The sequence below is a fragment of the Temnothorax americanus genome, unplaced genomic scaffold (genome assembly GCF_048541705.1).
Source record: "Temnothorax americanus isolate GAGA-0224 unplaced genomic scaffold, ASM4854170v1 Scaffold7, whole genome shotgun sequence".
Lineage (NCBI taxonomy): Eukaryota > Metazoa > Arthropoda > Insecta > Hymenoptera > Formicidae > Temnothorax > Temnothorax americanus.
In genome coordinates, this window is record NW_027509792.1 from 4,353,159 (window position 1) to 4,373,116 (window position 19,958).

At 41.2% G+C, this 19,958-nt stretch overlaps 6 protein-coding genes across 9 annotated transcripts; 3 read left to right on the forward strand and 3 right to left on the reverse strand.

Annotated features, from left to right (window-relative positions):
* The first annotated feature begins 520 nt into the window (after positions 1 to 520).
* Positions 521 to 3,744, forward strand: Dhpd (guanine deaminase). 2 transcript variants are annotated; one of them, XM_077421750.1, is made up of 9 exons: positions 521 to 769; positions 1,396 to 1,529; positions 1,642 to 1,929; positions 2,028 to 2,246; positions 2,352 to 2,459; positions 2,545 to 2,652; positions 2,773 to 2,938; positions 3,243 to 3,389; positions 3,473 to 3,744. In XM_077421750.1, exons 2-9 carry the CDS (start codon positions 1,431 to 1,433, stop codon positions 3,670 to 3,672), a joined length of 1,335 nt encoding a protein of 444 aa, XP_077277876.1. In that variant the 5' UTR covers positions 521 to 769; positions 1,396 to 1,430; the 3' UTR covers positions 3,673 to 3,744. The 2 variants fall into 2 exon arrangements, with proteins under 2 accessions (XP_077277876.1, XP_077277877.1); XM_077421751.1 differs by having other exon boundaries at positions 521 to 748.
* Positions 3,745 to 4,086: 342 nt separating this feature from the next.
* Positions 4,087 to 5,511, forward strand: Rps2 (ribosomal protein S2). The gene is made up of 3 exons (XM_077421764.1): positions 4,087 to 4,221; positions 4,534 to 4,879; positions 4,979 to 5,511. Exons 2-3 carry the CDS (start codon positions 4,535 to 4,537, stop codon positions 5,465 to 5,467), a joined length of 834 nt encoding a protein of 277 aa, XP_077277890.1. The 5' UTR covers positions 4,087 to 4,221; position 4,534; the 3' UTR covers positions 5,468 to 5,511.
* Positions 5,512 to 5,772: 261 nt separating this feature from the next.
* On the reverse strand, positions 5,773 to 6,532 carry L(2)37cg (RNA polymerases I and III subunit AC2 l(2)37Cg). The gene is made up of 3 exons (XM_077421767.1): positions 6,373 to 6,532; positions 6,195 to 6,289; positions 5,773 to 6,111 (listed from the first exon to the last, which is right to left on the reverse strand). The coding sequence occupies exons 1-3, from the start codon at positions 6,391 to 6,393 to the stop codon at positions 5,904 to 5,906; spliced, it is 324 nt and encodes a 107-aa protein (XP_077277893.1). The 5' UTR covers positions 6,394 to 6,532; the 3' UTR covers positions 5,773 to 5,903.
* A 1,252-nt stretch (positions 6,533 to 7,784) lies between these two features.
* On the reverse strand, positions 7,785 to 11,900 carry LOC143906013 (uncharacterized). Of its 2 annotated transcripts, none has more exons than XM_077421754.1 (6): positions 11,540 to 11,900; positions 11,130 to 11,273; positions 9,666 to 9,824; positions 9,318 to 9,582; positions 8,771 to 9,247; positions 7,785 to 8,690 (listed from the first exon to the last, which is right to left on the reverse strand). In XM_077421754.1, the coding sequence occupies exons 2-6, from the start codon at positions 11,250 to 11,252 to the stop codon at positions 8,482 to 8,484; spliced, it is 1,233 nt and encodes a 410-aa protein (XP_077277880.1). In that variant the 5' UTR covers positions 11,253 to 11,273; positions 11,540 to 11,900; the 3' UTR covers positions 7,785 to 8,481. The 2 variants fall into 2 exon arrangements, with proteins under 2 accessions (XP_077277880.1, XP_077277881.1); XM_077421755.1 differs by lacking the exon at positions 11,540 to 11,900 and adding an exon at positions 11,386 to 11,527.
* A 134-nt stretch (positions 11,901 to 12,034) lies between these two features.
* On the forward strand, positions 12,035 to 13,231 carry Crif (growth arrest and DNA damage-inducible proteins-interacting protein CRIF). The gene is made up of 2 exons (XM_077421766.1): positions 12,035 to 12,599; positions 12,821 to 13,231. The coding sequence occupies exons 1-2, from the start codon at positions 12,117 to 12,119 to the stop codon at positions 13,145 to 13,147; spliced, it is 810 nt and encodes a 269-aa protein (XP_077277892.1). The 5' UTR covers positions 12,035 to 12,116; the 3' UTR covers positions 13,148 to 13,231.
* Positions 13,232 to 13,641: 410 nt separating this feature from the next.
* Positions 13,642 to 19,010, reverse strand: LOC143906009 (uncharacterized). 2 transcript variants are annotated; one of them, XM_077421745.1, is made up of 6 exons: positions 18,350 to 19,010; positions 17,030 to 17,858; positions 16,478 to 16,745; positions 14,737 to 14,985; positions 14,410 to 14,651; positions 13,642 to 14,312 (listed from the first exon to the last, which is right to left on the reverse strand). In XM_077421745.1, exons 2-6 carry the CDS (start codon positions 17,814 to 17,816, stop codon positions 14,107 to 14,109), a joined length of 1,752 nt encoding a protein of 583 aa, XP_077277871.1. In that variant the 5' UTR covers positions 17,817 to 17,858; positions 18,350 to 19,010; the 3' UTR covers positions 13,642 to 14,106. The 2 variants fall into 2 exon arrangements, with proteins under 2 accessions (XP_077277871.1, XP_077277872.1); XM_077421746.1 differs by having other exon boundaries at positions 17,030 to 19,010.
* Positions 19,011 to 19,958: the final 948 nt, after the last annotated feature.

The following is a 19,958-nucleotide window of genomic DNA, read 5'->3' on the forward strand; positions in this document are numbered from 1 at the left end:
AGAGGTTTTTCATGGAAATTCATATTATCGTTAAAATTTAGCTTGTAATTTTACGATTTATTGTATTTTTTATTATCCTAATATTTCATAGACGTGTGTGTATGTGTATTGTATATATGTACTTAAGACTCGATAACATTCGATTTTTATTTAACTGCACTCTCATCTCTCATCGTTATCATCCAGTTTGATTATTCATGCGTTTAATTGTAAAAAAAAATGTACACATGTCATTTTAAATTTCTTATCATGAATTATCGTTTTGCTCGGAGTCACAACACTTCTGTTTTATCTACATTTATTTCGGTGAGAGTTCTATCATAAATCGATAATACACATGTGGGAAATTACCAGCGTCTGAAGATTTATCGACCGTCTGTGCATTTTTCGCGGTTGTTTTAATTTTCAATTTGCAAATATTGATAATTTTTATTCGTTCAAAGTTTACGAAGGTCATGTTTCGATGTCTGTCGAAATGCGAATCCGACGTTGCGAGTTGCGGGTTGCGGGTTGCGCGGGGGATGGATGCCCCCCTCTCGGATCAGCTGGCTAGTGGCTGCGACCGTCCTTGAACGACCGACCGACGCAGCGATGTGATAACAGAACAATCAAGTGTGTTATCGATGATAACGTAACACTTGCGAAAACCAAGCGTCGCGAATACACCGGCAGTGAATCGTGAGATCGTGACAGACGCGTTTTGCCGAGTGATATTTCATTTGCGGACGTTATACGAGAGCTTTGCGATGTAAGAAGAACGAGCCCATGCGTAAAAATCACTTTTTCTTTCGTCTTTCGTTTGTATATGCAATAAAATGACGGAAGAGTGGTGTATCAAAATATGGGCCTGTGCTTTTTAGCTGAAAATTTCTTGCGCAGTTCATATTTTCTTTTTTTCTCTCCAATATGAAAAGAAAGAGAGGAAAGAGATGAACCGTGCAAGAAGTTCAGCTAAAAACAAGCCGAGATTTTTAATAGCAAATTTATCTTGGGGTTGAGTATTATGTATCTTGAAACAAAGTGAAAATTACAAAAGTGAACACACAGATTTACTAGATTTCGACCAATGAAATTTTTGTTGCTCTAGTGAATTTTTTCATTTTTGTAATTTTTGTCTCGTTTCAAAATACCTGGATACCATAATGTTTATATAATCAATCCTCTTATCTATCTTACGTTAATATTAACAATTAAAATTACGCAATATTAACAATACGTTATAATATATATATATATATATATATATATATATATAGTATATATATATAGCTTCTGATAAAATAAGAAAGTTAATAATAATTGCAGATAGAAAATGTGTAGATAAAAGTATTAAAATGTCTTGAATGCAATTATAAAACTGGATAGCAATGTATATAATATTTTCAATTGTTTCAGTTATATAAGCATCTACGTATAGAGAATATAGCACAATGGTTCGACAAGTTTATATTGGTGCGTTGATTTGCACAGGTGATAATGAGGAATTTATTATCAAGGAGAACGCTGCTGTATTTGTTGAAGATGGCAAGGTATTTAACATATATCTTACATTTACTATTTTACTACATATATATATATATGTAGTTTATATAAAATAATACAGAGATATATTAGTGACATTATCTCTTATGCAATATCTAGATTATTCGTGTTATGGAGAATCCACAGACTAGTCAACAGGGGATAGACGATGATATCTCAGATTTTCTCACAATATTTCTCGCAGATGACGACGAAGTTAATATTTTGTCACGGGAACAGTTTATAATACCTGGATTCATCGACGGACATACTCATGCGGTACAGTTTCCGAATCTTGGACTGGGCTACAGCAAGTGTCTCTTGGAATGGCTGGAGAATTACACCTTTCCACTGGAGAGAGAGTACATTGATACGAAATTTGCGGACCAAGTTTTTGAAGCAGTGGTGGTATACTTAGCGATTCTATCCGAAATGTTATCTCGCAGAATGTACAATTATTCAAGATATTCATATAACTTTTTATTATGTTAAATATGTTGTTGCAGGAACAAACCGTCAAAATGGGCACAACAACGGCGTGTTACTTTGCATCTTTATACGCCGAGGCGTCTACGATTCTCGCGAGGAAAGCTGCGAAGCTGGGCCAACGAGCTTTCATCGGGAAAGTAAATATGAACGCACCGCGTGACGATGGATACTGCGAAAGTACCGAGAAGTCAATTAAGGAAACCGTGGCTTTCATAAAGTCTATTGAGCGAATAGGGGTAAATGCAAACTCGTATTTTATTGCTTGCGACATCGACTTCAATTACAGATAATGTAGAAATCAATTGCAGAAAGATAATTACATTGCTCCAAACTTGTTGCAGAGCCCACTTGTAAGGCCGATCATCACGCCAAGATTTGCATTGAGTTGTGATATGGAATTAATGCAAGAGCTGGCAAAGATCGCTAAAGAGAAAGATTTACATATACAGGTATTTTTTATTGAGCTCGATATGCTGTCAACAATGTACAACGCTGTTTGTTTTATAAATACAAAGTGTTCCCCATTCTCCGTAGACTCATGTCTCTGAAAATAAAGACGAGATAGCGGCAGTAGAAGCAGCTTTTCCAAACCAGCCTTCATACACGGCTGTTTATGACGCCGCTGGTCTTCTCACTAATAAGGTATAATATATCATTAATCTATACGAAATAGGTTGAAACAACCGATATTTCGTTTTCTTTTACACGAAAATCTATGATTAGCCCAGTTAGACTCATATAGTGTATCTGATCGTCTCACAGACAGTATTAGCGCATGGAGTTCATCTCGCGGATAGCGAACTTGCCATTCTCAAAGAACGAGGAACAGCTGTGATTCACTGTCCCTCTTCGAACACGTATCTGAAAAGCGGTCTTTGCGATGTACAGAGGCTAAGGGCTAACAGTATCGAAGTCGGACTTGGAACAGGTGCCGCAAGAATCCTTGTACAAATTTTATGCCGATAATTTGGATATTTAACTTAGTATCCAAGATTTAAAAAGCGTCGTCTACAATGGCAGCAGGAGTATACAGTAAGACGTAAGCAGTAAGTTATTGACTAATGGGATTTTTACAATTCAAGAATAATCGACCGTGGTTGGTCGATAGCTTACCGCTTACGTCTTACCGCATACTCTTGCTGCCATTGTAGACGACGCTTTAGATTTAACTTAATTAATATACACTGCAACACGCGATGTTCATCACGTTAAAAATAAATGTGTCTTCTTAGATGTTTCAGGTGGAGCCAGTTACAGTATATTGGACGAGATGAGATCGGTTTTACGAGTGTCAAATTGTCTGTCCTTGACAAGAGACAATTATACACCGCTTAGTTACAAAGACGCTTTTTATATGGCAACATTAGGGGGTGCTAGAGGTAAGGGGTTGACGGTATACATTAAGAATGCTCTATACATCCATGTACAAAATGTTTTTTACAATTGTATCGATTGTGTTTAGCACTCTCAATTGAGGACAAAGTCGGTAATTTCATGCCAGGCAAAGAATTCGATGCTCTCATCGTCGACTTGAATGTGAAAGACAGCTTATTGAATAATTTCAGAAAATATACGCTCGAGGAGAATTTTCAAAGATTCATATACAGCGGTGATGAACGTAATATAGTGTCAGTATATGTAAGTGGCAGGAAAATTAAATAAGAACTTCCTCTGTTTTACAAGTTTTATAACATAAAACATGGAACTATCAAATAAAAAGCATTTATCTTCGCACATTATTTCTACATTATTTTATATGGTATAACAAATTTATAATAAATTATGCAATGGATAAGTCGATTGAATAAATTAAATGAATCTTAATATTATTTTTTTTCTTTAATAGAAACGTTACACTTTTTTTTTTGGCTCCGTAAAATTACGTTTTTATTTTTATATTTTAGAACAATAGAACGATATTTTTCTGAATCATTTCTAACGCAAAATATTTTATTTATTTTTGTCCTTTCTATTAAATACTGTTTTTTGATTATTAATTAGCAGTATAATATAGCAAATTTATATCTCGAATACTTGAATCTGACTGTAAATTGTGAGTCGACGCATTGTTGAATAGAAACGCGCCATTTTTCAAAACGTCGGACATTGCGTCATACAACGCGCCATCTCGAAGGGATATTAATTTCCCGTCTCCACTCGTGTTTCCGGTTCTTCTGTGTGATCTTTCGAGGAAAGGGAAAGAAGCGTGACGTGAGTGTATATTTTAGAAATTTTCCAGTTACGATAACTTTTGCATATTTCTCGCTCATCTGTGTGAGACGATTACAAAGATGAATATTCTTGTATGAACAATTACGCATAAACAATCGTATTTTCTGATATTTTATCAAATGCCGCATGTCGGCGTCGCACATTTAGGTTATCGCCGTCGCAAGTTTCAGCATCAAAGATTACTAAAACATGCATACTAATTATCAGCTTTCAGCAAAATTGAAATCTCATTGAAAACACGAAGTACTTTCGGGACGGTTAAGTTTATCACGAGTTTTGTTTTAACTGTAGAATGGCGGACGCAGCTCCAGCCGCACGCGGTGGTTTTCGTGGAGGTTTCGGCTCTCGCGGCGGCGATCGCGGGGGTCTGAGGGGTCGTGGAGGTAGAGGCAGGGGCAGAGGACGCGGCCGTGGACGCGGCAAGGAAGACAGCAAGGAATGGGTCCCGGTCACCAAGCTCGGTCGTCTGGTCCGAGACGGCAAGATTCAGTCTCTCGAGCACATCTACCTGTTCTCTTTACCCATCAAGGAATACGAGATCGTTGACAAGTTCCTCGGCCCGGATCTGAAAGACGAGGTTCTGAAAATTATGCCGGTACAGAAGCAGACGCGAGCTGGTCAACGCACACGTTTCAAGGTAAACTTATTCTTTTTTTTTTAGATATAACAAACTAAAAAGAAAAACGAAACATGAAAATGTCGAGAGACAGGAGTCTAAAATCGGAATATTTTACAGGCTTTCGTTGCCATTGGAGACAGCAATGGACACATCGGATTGGGAGTGAAATGCTCCAAGGAGGTAGCCACTGCGATTCGCGGCTCTATCATTCTGGCCAAGCTCTCCGTCGTGCCGGTACGGCGCGGTTACTGGGGCAACAAGATCGGCAAGCCGCACACGGTGCCGTGCAAGGTGACGGGCAAGTGCGGTTCCGTCCAGGTGCGTCTGATACCCGCGCCCAGAGGTACCGGCATCGTATCCGCGCCAGTTCCCAAGAAGCTTCTTCAGATGGCCGGTATCGAGGACTGCTACACCTCGGCCAGAGGATCGACCTGCACCCTCGGCAACTTTGCCAAGGCCACTTATGCCGCGATCGCCAAAACTTACGCGTATCTGACGCCCGACCTGTGGAAGGAACAGGCACTGGCTAAAGCACCGTACCAAGAATTCGCCGACTATCTGTCCAAGACTCACAAAGGCGGCGCGAGAGCGGCCGAAGTTGTCTAAATAAACATCCAGGCCTCTTGGGAGTGCTTTAAAAAAAAAAAATTGTGAAACAAATTTATTTTTCTCCCTCAATCCCCTTAATGCTTCCTGTTCTCCACCGTTTTATCGAGATCAATGGATAGAAAAGAATGGATCGATAAAGAATAGACTGAACCTTCGTCACGCGCACATCACCACGTAGGATTTGTCGATGCATGTACGCTAGCAGCACCGTTGGTTATGAATGAGGATTTAAAAAACCCTGGATAGGTTTGTCCGTTCACAGTATATTACTTTTATATGTAAATTTAATCAAGACTGCCTCTAATTGTTTTTTTTAATTTGTTTTATTAAGAAACTTGGACTACTGGCCCTTAATATACGCAATTTTGATACTTAACCAACTTAAAAACTTATTGGTAATATATTAGAAATGTTCTAAGAGAACGACACGGCGTTACGTAGCGTCGGAGACGTCTTGCGAAGATTTATACTTTTCGTAGGATTTGTCAAACGTCTTGAGCGTGTGGTCGCACATTTTCTCAAGATCGTGGAGACCTCGTTTCAACACCTCGATCACGTTCTCACCGGTCGTTTGGATGTTGAGGTGCACCCTCTTCTCCGCCGGATGCGGCACGGTGTGGCCGCATATCTTCACGTTGGGGCTGCAGGGAGAGATTGAGAGAGGTGTTAGAAAAAGGGGTATTCCACGATCAGCTAACATTCGCGAATTTCAAACGACACGTACTATTCGCTTATCACGGAAGCGAGCGCGTTTCCCAAGGTATGTCCCTCGTCGGCGAAGACGAAAGTTCCATACGCGTCCCCGTGATTCCCCGGCAGCTGCGTTCACAGTCAACAATGTAACAATTCCGCGTTTAGCTCTTTTATCACGTTATAACTATCGTTATTAATTATCGTATTACCCTTGAGAGACGTCTCTCCATCGCGATCCGTGCTCCGCGCTGATGACGCTGATATTTATTGACGTTGACCCGCACTCACGTGCGCTTTGAATCTTTGAATTGTACTGATGAACCGATGAGAGTGAAGAGTGATGAGTGAAGATGTAAGAAAAGACAGGTGTATTGCGCACAATGGCGGCCAAAGAATACGACAGCCAATCAAATTTTGGTCCGGAACATCGCGCCACATTCAAATGTAGCATTAGTCAAGGTCCGCGACAAGAATATTCAGTCAGATCTTATATATAAGATCCGACTATGAATATCGGTGTTGCGAGCGCTAAATGGAACGTAGCTAAAGTCAAAAATCCATTGATCGTGGACGAAAAAAACAAAATTTTGAAATCCAGCTCTCAAATTATACGATGGAAATTACTTTCGAGAATTAAGGTAGTTGTATCGCGACAATATTAGTAAAAAATAATGGTCACACTGCAATACGATAATGTACGGAAAACTCTACTTATCTGTGTAAAACTTTTGACCGAGCTTGTACTGTTTTTACTGTTTTCACTCGCGTCAGTAATGTCAGTATACCATCGAGATTAACTCGCGACGCTCGCGTTAGTAATGCTATCGAGGTTATTTTGAATAAATAGAAGAAATAGAAGCGAAAATATCTGTTGAACATTACAAAGGAAGATTAATGAAAAAACAAGTATTAAAGAAAAGACTTAAAGCTTTAGCGGCAATGCCGGCAATGTCTGAACTACATATATATCTAATCTTCATATGCGCATCTCAGTGTTGCAAGATTTTTACAGGTTAGCTGTCGTATGCGTCCACCGCTATGAGAAATTGTGTACTTTGTGTACCAATTGCTTCAAAACTAAATAGATAAGGGTCTTGTACTTTTGTAAGAATATTTTTACAAGTCTCTTTTGTCATCTCTTTGTTTTTCATAAAAATCCTATGAGTAGTTTGATCGCTACAATTACAAACGTGATATAGGAAGCCGTTTTCGTCCTACGATACATGTAAAAAGTGCTAAGTTTGATTTCCATTATTTCAACTTTGGTACAGTCAAGCTTTTTCTACTTGCACGTGTGTGTAGAGCGTGTTTACATTAATATGCTGTTCAAATTTTAAAAGATTCCCATGAAAATGGGTTTTGTGACACAACTACCTTAAATGACTGATTTTTTGAAGATAAAGTCGATTCGTAATTGATCTGAGAACGCGTGGATATAATGGCTCGATAAATAAAAATCGTCTATGAAAGACTCTGCACCAATCATGAACTATGATAATAAAAGCGTATTAATTTTGCAGAATTCAAATTTCACAATTTATATCAATAGCTTGTAAGATCCGGTGTAAGGTTCATAAATAAAAATATTGGAACGCTATTTGACTTATAAACGTACACGATGTAATTAGGTAAATATAAAATTTTATTTATTAAAATAGACTGTATATATATATATATATATACATATATTATATATATATATAATCAGATCTCTTAATATATTTACAATACATTTTATTATAATCGTGTCTCCAGTGCAACCTACGCATAATATTGCTTAATGTCGTAAATTACTTATTGCATAATATTCCCGTTTGTACTATTGTATGTAGAACTATTTGTACTATTTGCACTATCGTTTGTACTATTGTATGTAGAACTATTTGTACTATTTGCGCTATCGTTTGTACTACTGTTTGTACCATTGCACTACAAATATTGTCGAGACGTGTCAAGATATATTTTCGTATAAAAATTCAAGAAATAATTTTAACCCTTCGCAGAATGCACGTAATTCTGCTACTTTCGTCGTACACCTGGGTCTTTTATGCCCAGATAAGATTTTCAAGCTGTAATGATGCCATAAAAAAGCTGAAAAAATTCAAGTATACTTTCAAAGGCTTTAATAATCTATTTATACCGTTATGTATGCTTGATTCTTGTTCGAGTTTTCTTTATGAATCCGTAAAATCTCCGTAAAATTCGAAATTGAAATGTCGATTGGGTCTTGAAAGCCCCACGTGTTCTCTGCGAAGGGTTAACTCATATTTTTACTCAGGTCCCGTATTTTTAATTACACCTAACGAAGATGGCAGCTATCAACTTGTCGAGTTTCCCGGGTGTGACGAGACAAGTCCTATTACGTACCGCTCAAAGTCGCGTTTACATTGACGATATATTTCCGCAATCTGTTGGTCGGTTTGTCGGTTAATATGTGACATACGTAGCCAGTATTTATCTAGGTAATTCGAAAGACCGGGTACGATTTCCTCGGGATCTAGCTCTTCTTTAAAACGAGATTCTGAAACTAATACATACATTGTTAGAGAAAAAAAGACTATCTACATGTACTATTCGCAACCAAAACAAAAAAATCGTGTTACTTACCCATTTTAAGGGAGAAAGTTATAGTCGCTAGAATGTTATTTATTTCTCCCACATTCACGTTATAATTTATGATACTTGACAGTATACACGTAGCATTGTAAATCAGGAAGGCACTTGCTTGCCGAATTGGATATAAATTATGTAACTTATTGGACGGTTCCAATATTCTATATATAATCTCCAACAGTTTCAAAAGCATCTCTTCATTATCACAGATTTCGCCTTCAACTACGTGGTTGGGGTCTATTATAATGAGACTTAAGCATCCAAGCCAGTTATAGGCAAACTTCCACTCGAAGCGACTAGTTTCTCTCATTGTTCTCGTTTCTCTCGCCATTATCCCCGTAAACGACTCCAACATCGCAACAATGAAATGGTCAATTTTAAACAGCTTCTCCCACAATTTGTTTTTCTTCGCCAAACGTGCACCAGTAAATATAGATGCAACCAAATCCATTGTACCAGTTAGTAATTCATCTGCGACAAAGATTTCAAGATTATATTAATTATGCAAAAGATTTCTCTTGTGTGTAATTACAGTGCTTACCATTAGTCGAAGTCATTAATATAGAGATTATACGATCTCCGAAAAATGCACATTTCGTAAAATAAGCTACCCAAATTGATCGAGCATTTTTCATGATTTGCTCCGACATTTCCTTCAAGATCTTGACAAGTTGAATCAATATTAACGAGTTGTCGGATTTTAAGAAGCTCAGGATTTGTGTGACTAGCTCTCGATCGCGGCCTATCGTATCGAGGGCCGCTTTATCACTGCTGCATACATTGCCAATGATACCCAGGATTATTTCCTACGAATATATCTGTAGTTATTAACCAGCCAAAATTCGTTGTTAAATTAATTTCCGTAGAACTCATGATAAATAAGTCATACAATCAATCGTGGTTCGGTTGAAATCACCAGTACTCTCTTCGCTGTCTTGGGAAAATCATACAACATAAGGTGCGATATCACATCTCCTTTCAAGTTTGTCAGATACCACAGAGCACAAATCTGGTCTTCTAGCTCTTTCGTCCAGCTATTCTTGCCAATCTGAAATAAATTACAATCAAACGCTTTATCTTACCGCATTTTTAACAAGAATCGCAAACATATTAAACTTAATTTAAAAAGTTAAGAAAAAAGACTGCAATAAAAAGATTATATCGGATAAATCAAAATTTTAAAGAACATTCTGCATAATGTTGCTATTCAATTGGGGTAAAAAAACTAAAAAAAAACTTGAATTTATTAGATATAGGATCCTTTATTTGACTTTAACGGTGCAAGTTGACTTTTTTCCCTTTCACAAATACATATAAACCTATCGCGTAATGTCTATATGGCTCCTGGAAACGCTTGCCGCGCGGCAAGAAGCGACGCGGTAAGTATAGCGCAATCAACACAAGTGTCGCTTTTCCGTAAAAACCAAAAGTTTGAATTCAAATTATTAGCTACCGCGTCGCAGCTCACCGCGTGGCAAGCGTTTCCGCGTGCCGTATGCAGGAGCTATTTATTTATTAAAATTTGGACGAACAAAAATATATTTATAAATATATTTATAATAATTTTATATTATTTTTACATTATATATATACGATGTATATATAATTTTCCAAAGCATTTTAATTCTTGTTTTGTGTATCCCCATTCTGACTCGCAAAATTTTCATGAATAATGGCTCCTGCATACGGGATGCGGAAACGCTTGCCACGTGGTATGCGGCGCACGTGGGCGCACGTGGCAAGCAGCTTCGACCGGCCATCTTAATAAGAACAAAAAGAAGACCACGAGGCAAGCGTTTCCGCATCTCGGGCCATCTCGTATATGCAGCAGCCGTTATTTATAAAAATTTACTTATAGTCGTTTCATATTATTTACATTATATGTGATGTATATATATATAATTTTCCAAAGCATTTTAATTCTTGTTTTGTGTATCCCCATTCTGACTCGCAAAATTTTTATGAATAATGGCTCCTGCATACGGGATGCGGAAACGCTTGCCACGCGGTATGTTGCTATATGCGCCCCTGCAGACGGGACCCGGAAACGCTTGCCACGTGGTATGCGGCGCACGTGGGCGCACGTGGCAAGCAGCTTCGACCGGCCATCTTAATAAGAAAAAAAAGAAGACCATGCACGAGGCAAGCGTTTCCGCATCTCGGGCCATCTCGTATATGCAGCAGCCGTTATTTATAAAAATTTACTTATAGTCGTTTCATATTATTTACATTATATGTGATGTATATATAATTTTCCAAAGCATTTTAATTTTTTTGTACCCTCATATCTAACTCGTAAAATATTACATAAAGTAGTTAATACGTAAAGAATAATTTTTATAAAAAAAATTACCTCGTTTAGAGACTTTAGAGTGTTGTTTACCCATTTGCCACTGTGGAGATCATTATCATTACCCACGGCATCGCCTCCGAGAACTTCTAATTCCCGTTTACTGACGCCCTGCGAGTCCATCATGTCGGAAATTCAGCCAAATACCTTCAACATTTTCAACATAACCTCATTATTGAAAGCTAATAATTTAGAGAGCGTCGTTTGTACGTGTTGCAGTAAAAAACGTAAAATTTAACAATTTGTAAGTTATAAATACCAATCTGATATTAGGACGAGTGTATATTTTACGATCGGAACGCCCAGAACGTTGTCCCGATCCTAACCTCTCGAACAGAAACTCGAGAATTGCAGGAAGGAAGGAAGGAATAAAGGTATCCCGGTCCCGAACACGTGACGTAGAAAGCGCGTACCTTCCCATTGTGTCCTCGAGAAAGATCGATGATTTCGATAGATCCTGTTCCATCCCGAACTTTTCTGGACCACTACTTTGGACACGTCCCATATACCTGAATATCCCACGCAGAGCTGCATATAGTGCATGGGTTTAAAGTTTAAAGCCGCGAGCAGTGACGCAGTGTATATACACCAATGGCCACCCGAAGTCCCGATTGTCCCGAACCCGAACCCGAGAATCGGCTGGTGGGGGAAACGCATCAAGAGAAAGCACGTGTGCCTGTGCACTCAGCTCAGGTACGTGCTTTCTCTTGTGTGCGTGTGCGTGTGCCCCACCCACCAGCCCACACGGCCCACAGGTTGGTCGGCGGGTCCCCTCCAACCTAACTAAACTTAACCTTGTCCAGCCAATGAGAGCTTTGCTTTTTACGGATTTTTTCACTGGAAAAGCAAGACTCTCATTGGATGTCGCGCTCACAGCGTGAGAGGGCCATAATACATTGGCAAATCTATGACTATCTAAACTTTTAACCTAACCTAAATTTGTAGCGATTACGCGAACGTTTCGTCGGTTACGTCGACTTGACGTCCCCGATGAGCCTGAGACGGATCAGCGATGTCATTATTCGGCGAAACGTGCGTCTCCAAGGCGCCGGCGCCGTCGCCGGGCGTTTCCTCGCCACGGAGTCGACGGAGCCGAAGGACGAGATCGTCGACATAACCGCCGCCGACGAGAAGCCGGTATACCCGGACGATCCCCGGTTTCAGGAGGAGCTCGCCAAGAAGCGAAACAAGTCCCGGCTGAATCCGTCGCATAGGAACGTGCTCATGGGCGTGCGTCCTTACGAACAGTCTCTGGAGTGGTATCACGATACGGTGAGATACAAGAAGCGTACGCTGGGTAGGTACGGATTGAAAAGCATCGACGTGCCAGCCGGGTTCGCGTGGCCCACGCCGGAAGAGGTCAAGGATGCTCAGGAGTACGAGAGAGTCGCCTTTCCGTTGTCCATTCAAGAGAGATGGAAGAAACTGGAGGAGGCAAAACGGATAAAGGCTGAGGAGGTTCGAGCAAGGCATGTCTTTTATCGATTGTATCACTCGTGTACATTTCCACCAATGTAGATTAACTTTAATCTCTGTTTAACTTGTCTTCTAATTCTTAAAACTAGAAAAAGATGAAAAATCAACTAAACTGAGATTAAAATTAATCTATATTAGTAGAAATGGATATTATCAGTATTGGACGTAAGTTTAAAATTTTAGAACAATATATTGATGTATGATGCGCTTGCAGGGAGGCTGAAATAGTTGAGAAGCTGGCGAAGATGGATGAATGGACGGCCGAATTGAATGCGAAGATCGCCAAGAAGGAAGCCGAGCTGGAGGCTGCTAGATTGCGCAAGGAACGCCTGGTGGAGGAGGTCAGGAAGCACTTTGGCTTCAAGATCTCGCCCTACGACGAGAGATTCAAGACGATGCTGGCGCAAAAAGAGAAGGAGGAAAAGAAGAAGAAGAAGGAGGCTAAGAAGCAGGCGAAACTGGAAAAATTAACGAGCATGGTCCAAAAAATGTCCAACGATGCGAGTCAAGAGGAAGCGACCGAGTCGACGAAACCTGTAGAATAGTGACCTGTTGAATAGTTTTCGCCAAGTATAATATAAAACATTCTAATTGTATATAGCTAATAAATTTGTAATTTATCAGCGCTCTTTCAGGTGCGATTATTTCGAAGCTGAACGACCAATGTGATTAAACCACAACACTTTTTTTACATTTTATTTAAGCAATCAGCGTTCTCGTATCTCGGCACGAGATACCGCGAAGTTGTGAAATTGGCTATGATCAAAAGAGATATTCGAATGCTTTCTCTGCTTTACGTCATTACAGAAACATATCTTTGTAGTAGAAACTTTCCAACGGGCACTTCGCATTTTTTTCACTTCAGCGAGAGAGCAATATAAATCTCAGGGACAATATACACATACGCAATAGTAAATATCATACTTATCTCTTTACTAATACAAAAAACATTACACACTGTTTCGCAAAAGACTAGAAGAAATTATTCTAATGCATAGTTGATAAATGACGCTCCTCTTAAGACACTTAACCAGGCACACGTTGGACGATATGTAATTGCGTTGTTTAATTCGTATCTCACTCTGGGGGGCCATGCTAAAAGTCCTTCGGTGATTACAACAATTATCAAACCGTCAAACTATGTTGCGTTTGAGAGACATGATTTTCTCATAATTGTACCGCGCTTGACTCGTTATCCATTCGTTAAGCATATCGATTAACTGGCTCAGCTGGCTCAATTAAGCTTCTAGCTATTCTAGCAGCCGCGTAATAAATAATCGAACATTCCGCGATCGTCGTTGTGAAAATTTCTCTAACAAGATCAGCTTCGCGTTATCGTGCATTCCACGTCGTTCCGATCGCCGATAGGTGATTTTCTCTGCGAGTTTTCCCGATCCGAGACGCTTCTCTCGGTCTCGGTAACGTCGCGATCATCGTGCGGCCACGCGTTCTGTGTCTGAAGTTCGTCGATCACGATAAAACGTAGTTTGTTGCCCTCCGTGTGTCAGGCGGACTGCAGTTGCGATGGCGACGTTAATTCGTAAAACTGGAAGTTGAGCTCCTCGCCGAAGAGATTTTCCGATCCTATGATCTCGGGATCGACCACGTTTAATCCGAGACTATTCGGATTCAGATCCGTCACCAGATATCCCTCGCTCACGAGTCCGCATTCCTCGGCGACGACCTCCTTAGACACCGGGTTCAGGAAATCTGTGAATTACATAAAATTTCGCGCTTTGCCAATGCCGAATCGAGTCTCATTTAATTCCTGAAAGAAATATCGAAACGATTTAACGATGTGCCTCACCACTTTCCTTGAACGTGCATTGAAGCTCCGCTTGTGTCGCTTGTTGGTTCTGCTGACTCGCCTCAGAATCGTTGGTCACCGTCATGGGAACTAAATACTGCACTTCCACCTCGCGTCTTATACCGTTGAGTATTTGCTCGGCGGAATGCTCGAGCGTCACGGAATTCAGCATACCGTCGGTGTCCTCTGAATTCGGCTGTGTGATACTCGCTGTCGCAGCCTCCACCTCGTCCATGATTTCACTATAACGTCAAGAGGCTCGTTCAGCAATAGCGTTGTATATAGCTTTGCAAAACTTATCGAGGAATCGTATAGTGGACTTTTTACCTAATGATTCTGTTACTCCGGGACTCGTCACACTCGTTTTGCGCTACTTGTCGTGCCGGTGTAGTATTTGTTAGGCCGTTAACTGCGAATGGACGGGGTCTGCAATCGCCAGGATTCGCGATCGCCCAAAGGTGACCTGCCCCGTGAGGCGCTTTCGATCCTTTCCTGAAGTGCGGATTTATCGAGAGATTGTGCCGGACGGAGTTCTTCCAGCGATCATCGTTGCTTTTATAGTAAGGAAAATGCTCGCTGAAAAAACGATGTAAAATTATCCTATACATTCAATATTTTAATTGTACAGATTAAATATAATCAATTTATATATATTCACCCGAAACAAATTTTCGTACATTTTTAATAGTTATAATAATACTTGCAGGAGCTACTACAATTATTTTACATAGGCAAATTGAAGGGAACGTGATTAAGGGATATTACACGTAAAAACGTACGGCGGCAATTTGCGTCCCTACGAAACTAGTTTCCTTCACCTGCTCGCAGCGATGTCACGGTGCGTTACGCACCCCCCCATCGCGATTAATTTCACGAGAGTTTCGGTGGAGAACGCGAAAGACATTTGAGCCAAGGGTGCATTTGAAATGCTAAATGGTGCGTTTACTCGCACCGCTGATCACGATGATCGTGACGAATGTCGTCGCTTATACCGACAATTTAACGAATCTGTTTCCAAGTCGCGATACTTTTAACATCACCCATGATTTCAAAATGCAACCCTTAAGCTTGAAAGCCATTTTAATTTTATATCGTTATAATCTGATGCATAATGTCATAATCGATAGTCTCAGATAACGCAAACGTGAAGACAATATTTATGATTTTCAGTATGTGTGTATATATATATATATATATATATATATATATACATGTGTAATACTGAATATATATATATATATATATATATATATATATATATATATATATATAGGTATATATATTTAGTATCACACATGTATATATTTGTAGGTCTTCGTGCAGAATTATCAGAGATATTTCTTTTGACTCGATTGTTCGAGCGGTCCCTACGCGGCTGAACTCGAATGATCTATATGCGCCTTTTCCAAGGAGCTTAAACGGCGATCGAACAGGTGAAGGCACAGGAGCGGTAAATTGTGCGCATTCGTGTTGAGGGCTGCAACGAAGGCTGCCTGAAGGGTGAGGAGTTAGTGCCAGGTGGTGCCAAGCAACGGGGGTAGTGGTACCAATGGGTACCATCTACAAGTAGCCCACCCCCCCGTCGACCCACCCCCGATCAGCGGGCTACGTTCGTGTAAATTCGTAGAAAAACCCTTGCGCGTCCGATACGCAACTAAGAAAGACGCTTCGTACACTCTTCAAATAAAACTTGTAAATTTTTTTCTCTCGTAAGTTCAATTTGTCGGTTTTAATCGCGGGCTCGTTTTATTTTAATTTGCGATTCCGTCTAAAATTATGAAAAAGAAATATGTAAAAAATATTTAAGTAAACTAGAAGGAAAATATATTTATTTTAATTAATATGTTTCAGTGTAGAGAGAGAGAGAAAGAGAGAGAGAGAGAGAGAGAGAGAGAGAGAGAGAGAGAGAGAGAGAGAGAGAGAGAGAGAGAGAGAGAGAGATTTAATTGGAAAGTTATAAAAGGAAGTGTGAGGAAAAATGCAAAAATTGCTAATGCTACAGCACGCCGGCCAGCAAAGCTTCAACTATAATAGTAATAATAAATTAACTTTTTCTGCCGAGACTTACGAGATCCACTGATAAATCGCGGAGACGGTGAGCTCGCCTTTTTCTCGCAGCGCGTGCTCTATCAATTCCGTGTAGGTGAAGGGTGGCTTCTTCGGGCCGTTGGTCGGCGCAGACGAGAAATTCCGGCTGTCAATTCCGTTGGTGGGATAAGTCGCCCGATTCGCGTCCTGTCGATACACCGATGAATTTTCGTGACTGCCGTGTCCTCTTCTGACGTCGTTGACGTAATTGGAGCCATGCGACCTTCCGTTCGGTTTATTCTTGTTGCCTGAAAATGCGCGATTACCCGCGGAACCGTAGATTCTATTAGCGGAACGTATGCAGGCATTTTCCTATTCATAATTTAAGCAAGACAAAATCGTTTTTCGGAAAGACTCGCAAGTGGAAAGTTACCCCTCTTTTCACAATTCATCTTATCGATCTATCCGTTTAAAATAACGAGGCAAAGACTTTAATTTAACACCGAAGAGCAAAAATCCTTTATTCTTCTTTAACTCTAACATTCGCGAAAGCATCGTTTCAAACGTCTATTTCCTCCTGCACCTTTCTCACCGCAATAATTGTTCTTCGTTGCCGCGCTAAGTCCCATAGCGGATCTATCGTCCGCGGCTTCGATGAACGAGTCCAGCTTGAAGTCGAGCAGCCACGATAGATTCCCGTTTTCCTGATCCTCGAATTGCTGTTGCTGCTGCTGCTGCTGCTGCTGCTGCAGTTGCTGCTGTTGCTGTTGCTGTTGCTGCTGATTATTACCTGTCGTTCCCTTACTTTGCTGCGGGTTCAGATTGGCGAGCGAGATTACCTCGGAGATTACGGGGGCGGTAACCGGTTCCCAATAATTTGCGGGCACTGCCGGCTGATAATTAAACTCCTCGACGGCGTAGGTTTCCGCGGGATGACGCTCGGCGGATCCGGACGACGTCGACGAGGACGACGACGAAGAAGAGGACGAGGTCACGAGAACGTCCAGATTCTGCTGTTGCTCCAGCTCCGACACGGTCGTCCAGGTGCAGTTGGTGCCATCGACCAGCAGCACTTCCAGACGCGCCACTTGCGACTCCTCGATCGCCTCCTGGGCGGACATCGGCGAGAAGAGAGCCGCCGCGTTGGCGATGAGCTCGTTCGACGTAGCGACCAGTTCCACCGGCGTCTCCAGTTCCTGGAGGTAGTGCTTGCAACCTGTCTGGCGTACCTCGTCGCAGAAGCTGTCGATGTCCAGCTCGTCGAAGATCTTTCGCTTGGACCCGTCGACGTCAAGGTCGTCGAAGATCTTCCGCTTGGAGGAGGCGCAGCACTGGCTCTCGGTAACCTCGCCGGCTGCTCCTGACGATGGCCCGATCATCCTGTCGGCCTTCGAGCTGCTGATTTCGAGTCGGCGGGTCGTCTTATAAAAAATTGGCAAAATGATAGATAAGCGAGAAAACTAGCAGAAATCTGTCCGTAAAGTTGAACGCAAAAGAATTTAAATTTTGAGATTAAAAATTGATAGAGCTCGTAAGAATCTAGCGTTTTACAGTTTAGCTGAACAAAATGTATAACTTGTAATTAATTTTTTATCAAATTAATTAATTTTTCTGTAGATAAACGCGCGCGACTCTATTTTCTTTAATCGACTTGTTCCTCAAAAAATAATTAAACGGAGAGATGATGATTAAGTTAGTATTGTGTACACACTGCGCGTTTAAAATCTAATTTCTCGTTTGACAGACGATTAGTCTGACATTTGCGTGCGACATATGCGGCTAGGCTAAAAACAAGCGTGATTTATATTTTAAAGCGCTCCTCCCGGAGCGCATCTCGTTGTTGTATATGCGGAGTTTTATTTCGCGTCGCAGGAATCAAACATCATCGATTCGCGAAACGCGTCCCCTTTACCTTGCCTCCGTTCGCTGCGGTCTTTCGGTTTTTTCGCGCGAGATAGCCCCGATATTCCTCGTTCGTTTATCTCAATCGAATGATCAATCGGCGCGAGATCATCGTCGGAGACGGGGGAAGTGCGCGAGTACTTTTTCGGTCAGCTTGCTCCGTTTTTTTTTCCAGCCTCAGACGCGCTCCGTCATATATCATTCATATTTCGCGATTCACGTTTAGCCGATCTCGACACACGTCGTTGTCGCGCACGTTCGGCGCGCGGCCCAGCACGCAGCACGCTTACCGAAATTGGACCGTACGATTATATTCTTTTTTTTTTTTCTCTCTTTCTCCCCGTGTTCGCGATCGAGCGGGCCGCGGAGAGAGCGCGTCCGTCACCACACGATCGGCGCCGTGTACGCGCCGCTCGTTTGTCTCGAACGTCGGCTGTCCCGCGCCGCGAGCGCCGCGCACGCGCACCGCGAGCGTCGGTACAGTCGCGGACAAGAGCCCCGGTCGAGCTGCGACCCCGTCGACGCCGTTGCGTTCAGCGATTGGCCAATCGGTCGGCGCTGAGAAGAACACGCGCAATTGAGCTCCGTTCTTCGTATAGCCGCGTCGTAGAGCAATAAATAAACTTTTGGCATTTTTCACTCTTTCTTCTTTTCCCGCAGTATTTTGTTAAAGGAATTATCATTGGAAATTTTACTTTGAACAATTCTGTCAATTGAATTAATTGCCCTTTGAATTAATCAGAATTTGATCGAAGTGGCGAATGACTTAAAAATATTCGAAAATAATTTACTTATTTCTCGTAAAATAGGATGGTAACGAAGTGTACCTCCTGCGTACCTGAATAAAATAGTGTTTTTACACTCTCGACCCTCTCGACTATATATATATATATATACACGGCGTACGTGATGTTCGAGAGATGTAAATTAATATCTTTTTTTCCGGCTATCGCATTTATCTGTAATCTCGAGATCGCGTCGCGTAAATGAGTCACGGTCGGTCTCGCTCCGCGTGTACTTGGCGCGAGACACTACCGTGTCTCGAGATAGCGGGAAAAATGTTACATTGTTTAACGCGCAAGCTCGTTCGCGATAAACAATACAATGAGAGCAGTAAAGAATATTTCGGAGCTGCTTGCGGAGTTATTTAAAGTTACTGAAAGGATAAGAAGGAGAAAGGAGAGATATATATAAAGTGGGATAAGCAAGTTCTCGGACCGAGGAACAGTTACTTTACTGAAACTTGGATCGTGGACACACTGCATGAACTTGGATGCAAAACTGGTGTGTCCACGATCCAAGTTTCAGTATAACTTTCCCTCGGTCCGAGAACTTGGAGATACAGGCCTCTTGAAAGAGACACTTTCTCTGATTGTCGAAATTCCCGATAAATTGTCTGAATTCTGTGGCCGGTATTCAAAATTCGTTCTTGTATTTAACAATATTTTATTCTTAATTGTTAAAATCAAAGCCGTATTAGTAGCATATCTTAAGACATTACTTAAGACGGCCTTGAAATAAGAACAAACTGATAAATACGGGCCTGTGCATCGTTTTCAGGAGAAGCTCCAGCCTTCCGCGACGACAAGGTCAAGGTAAGTGCGCGCGACGGCTTATCG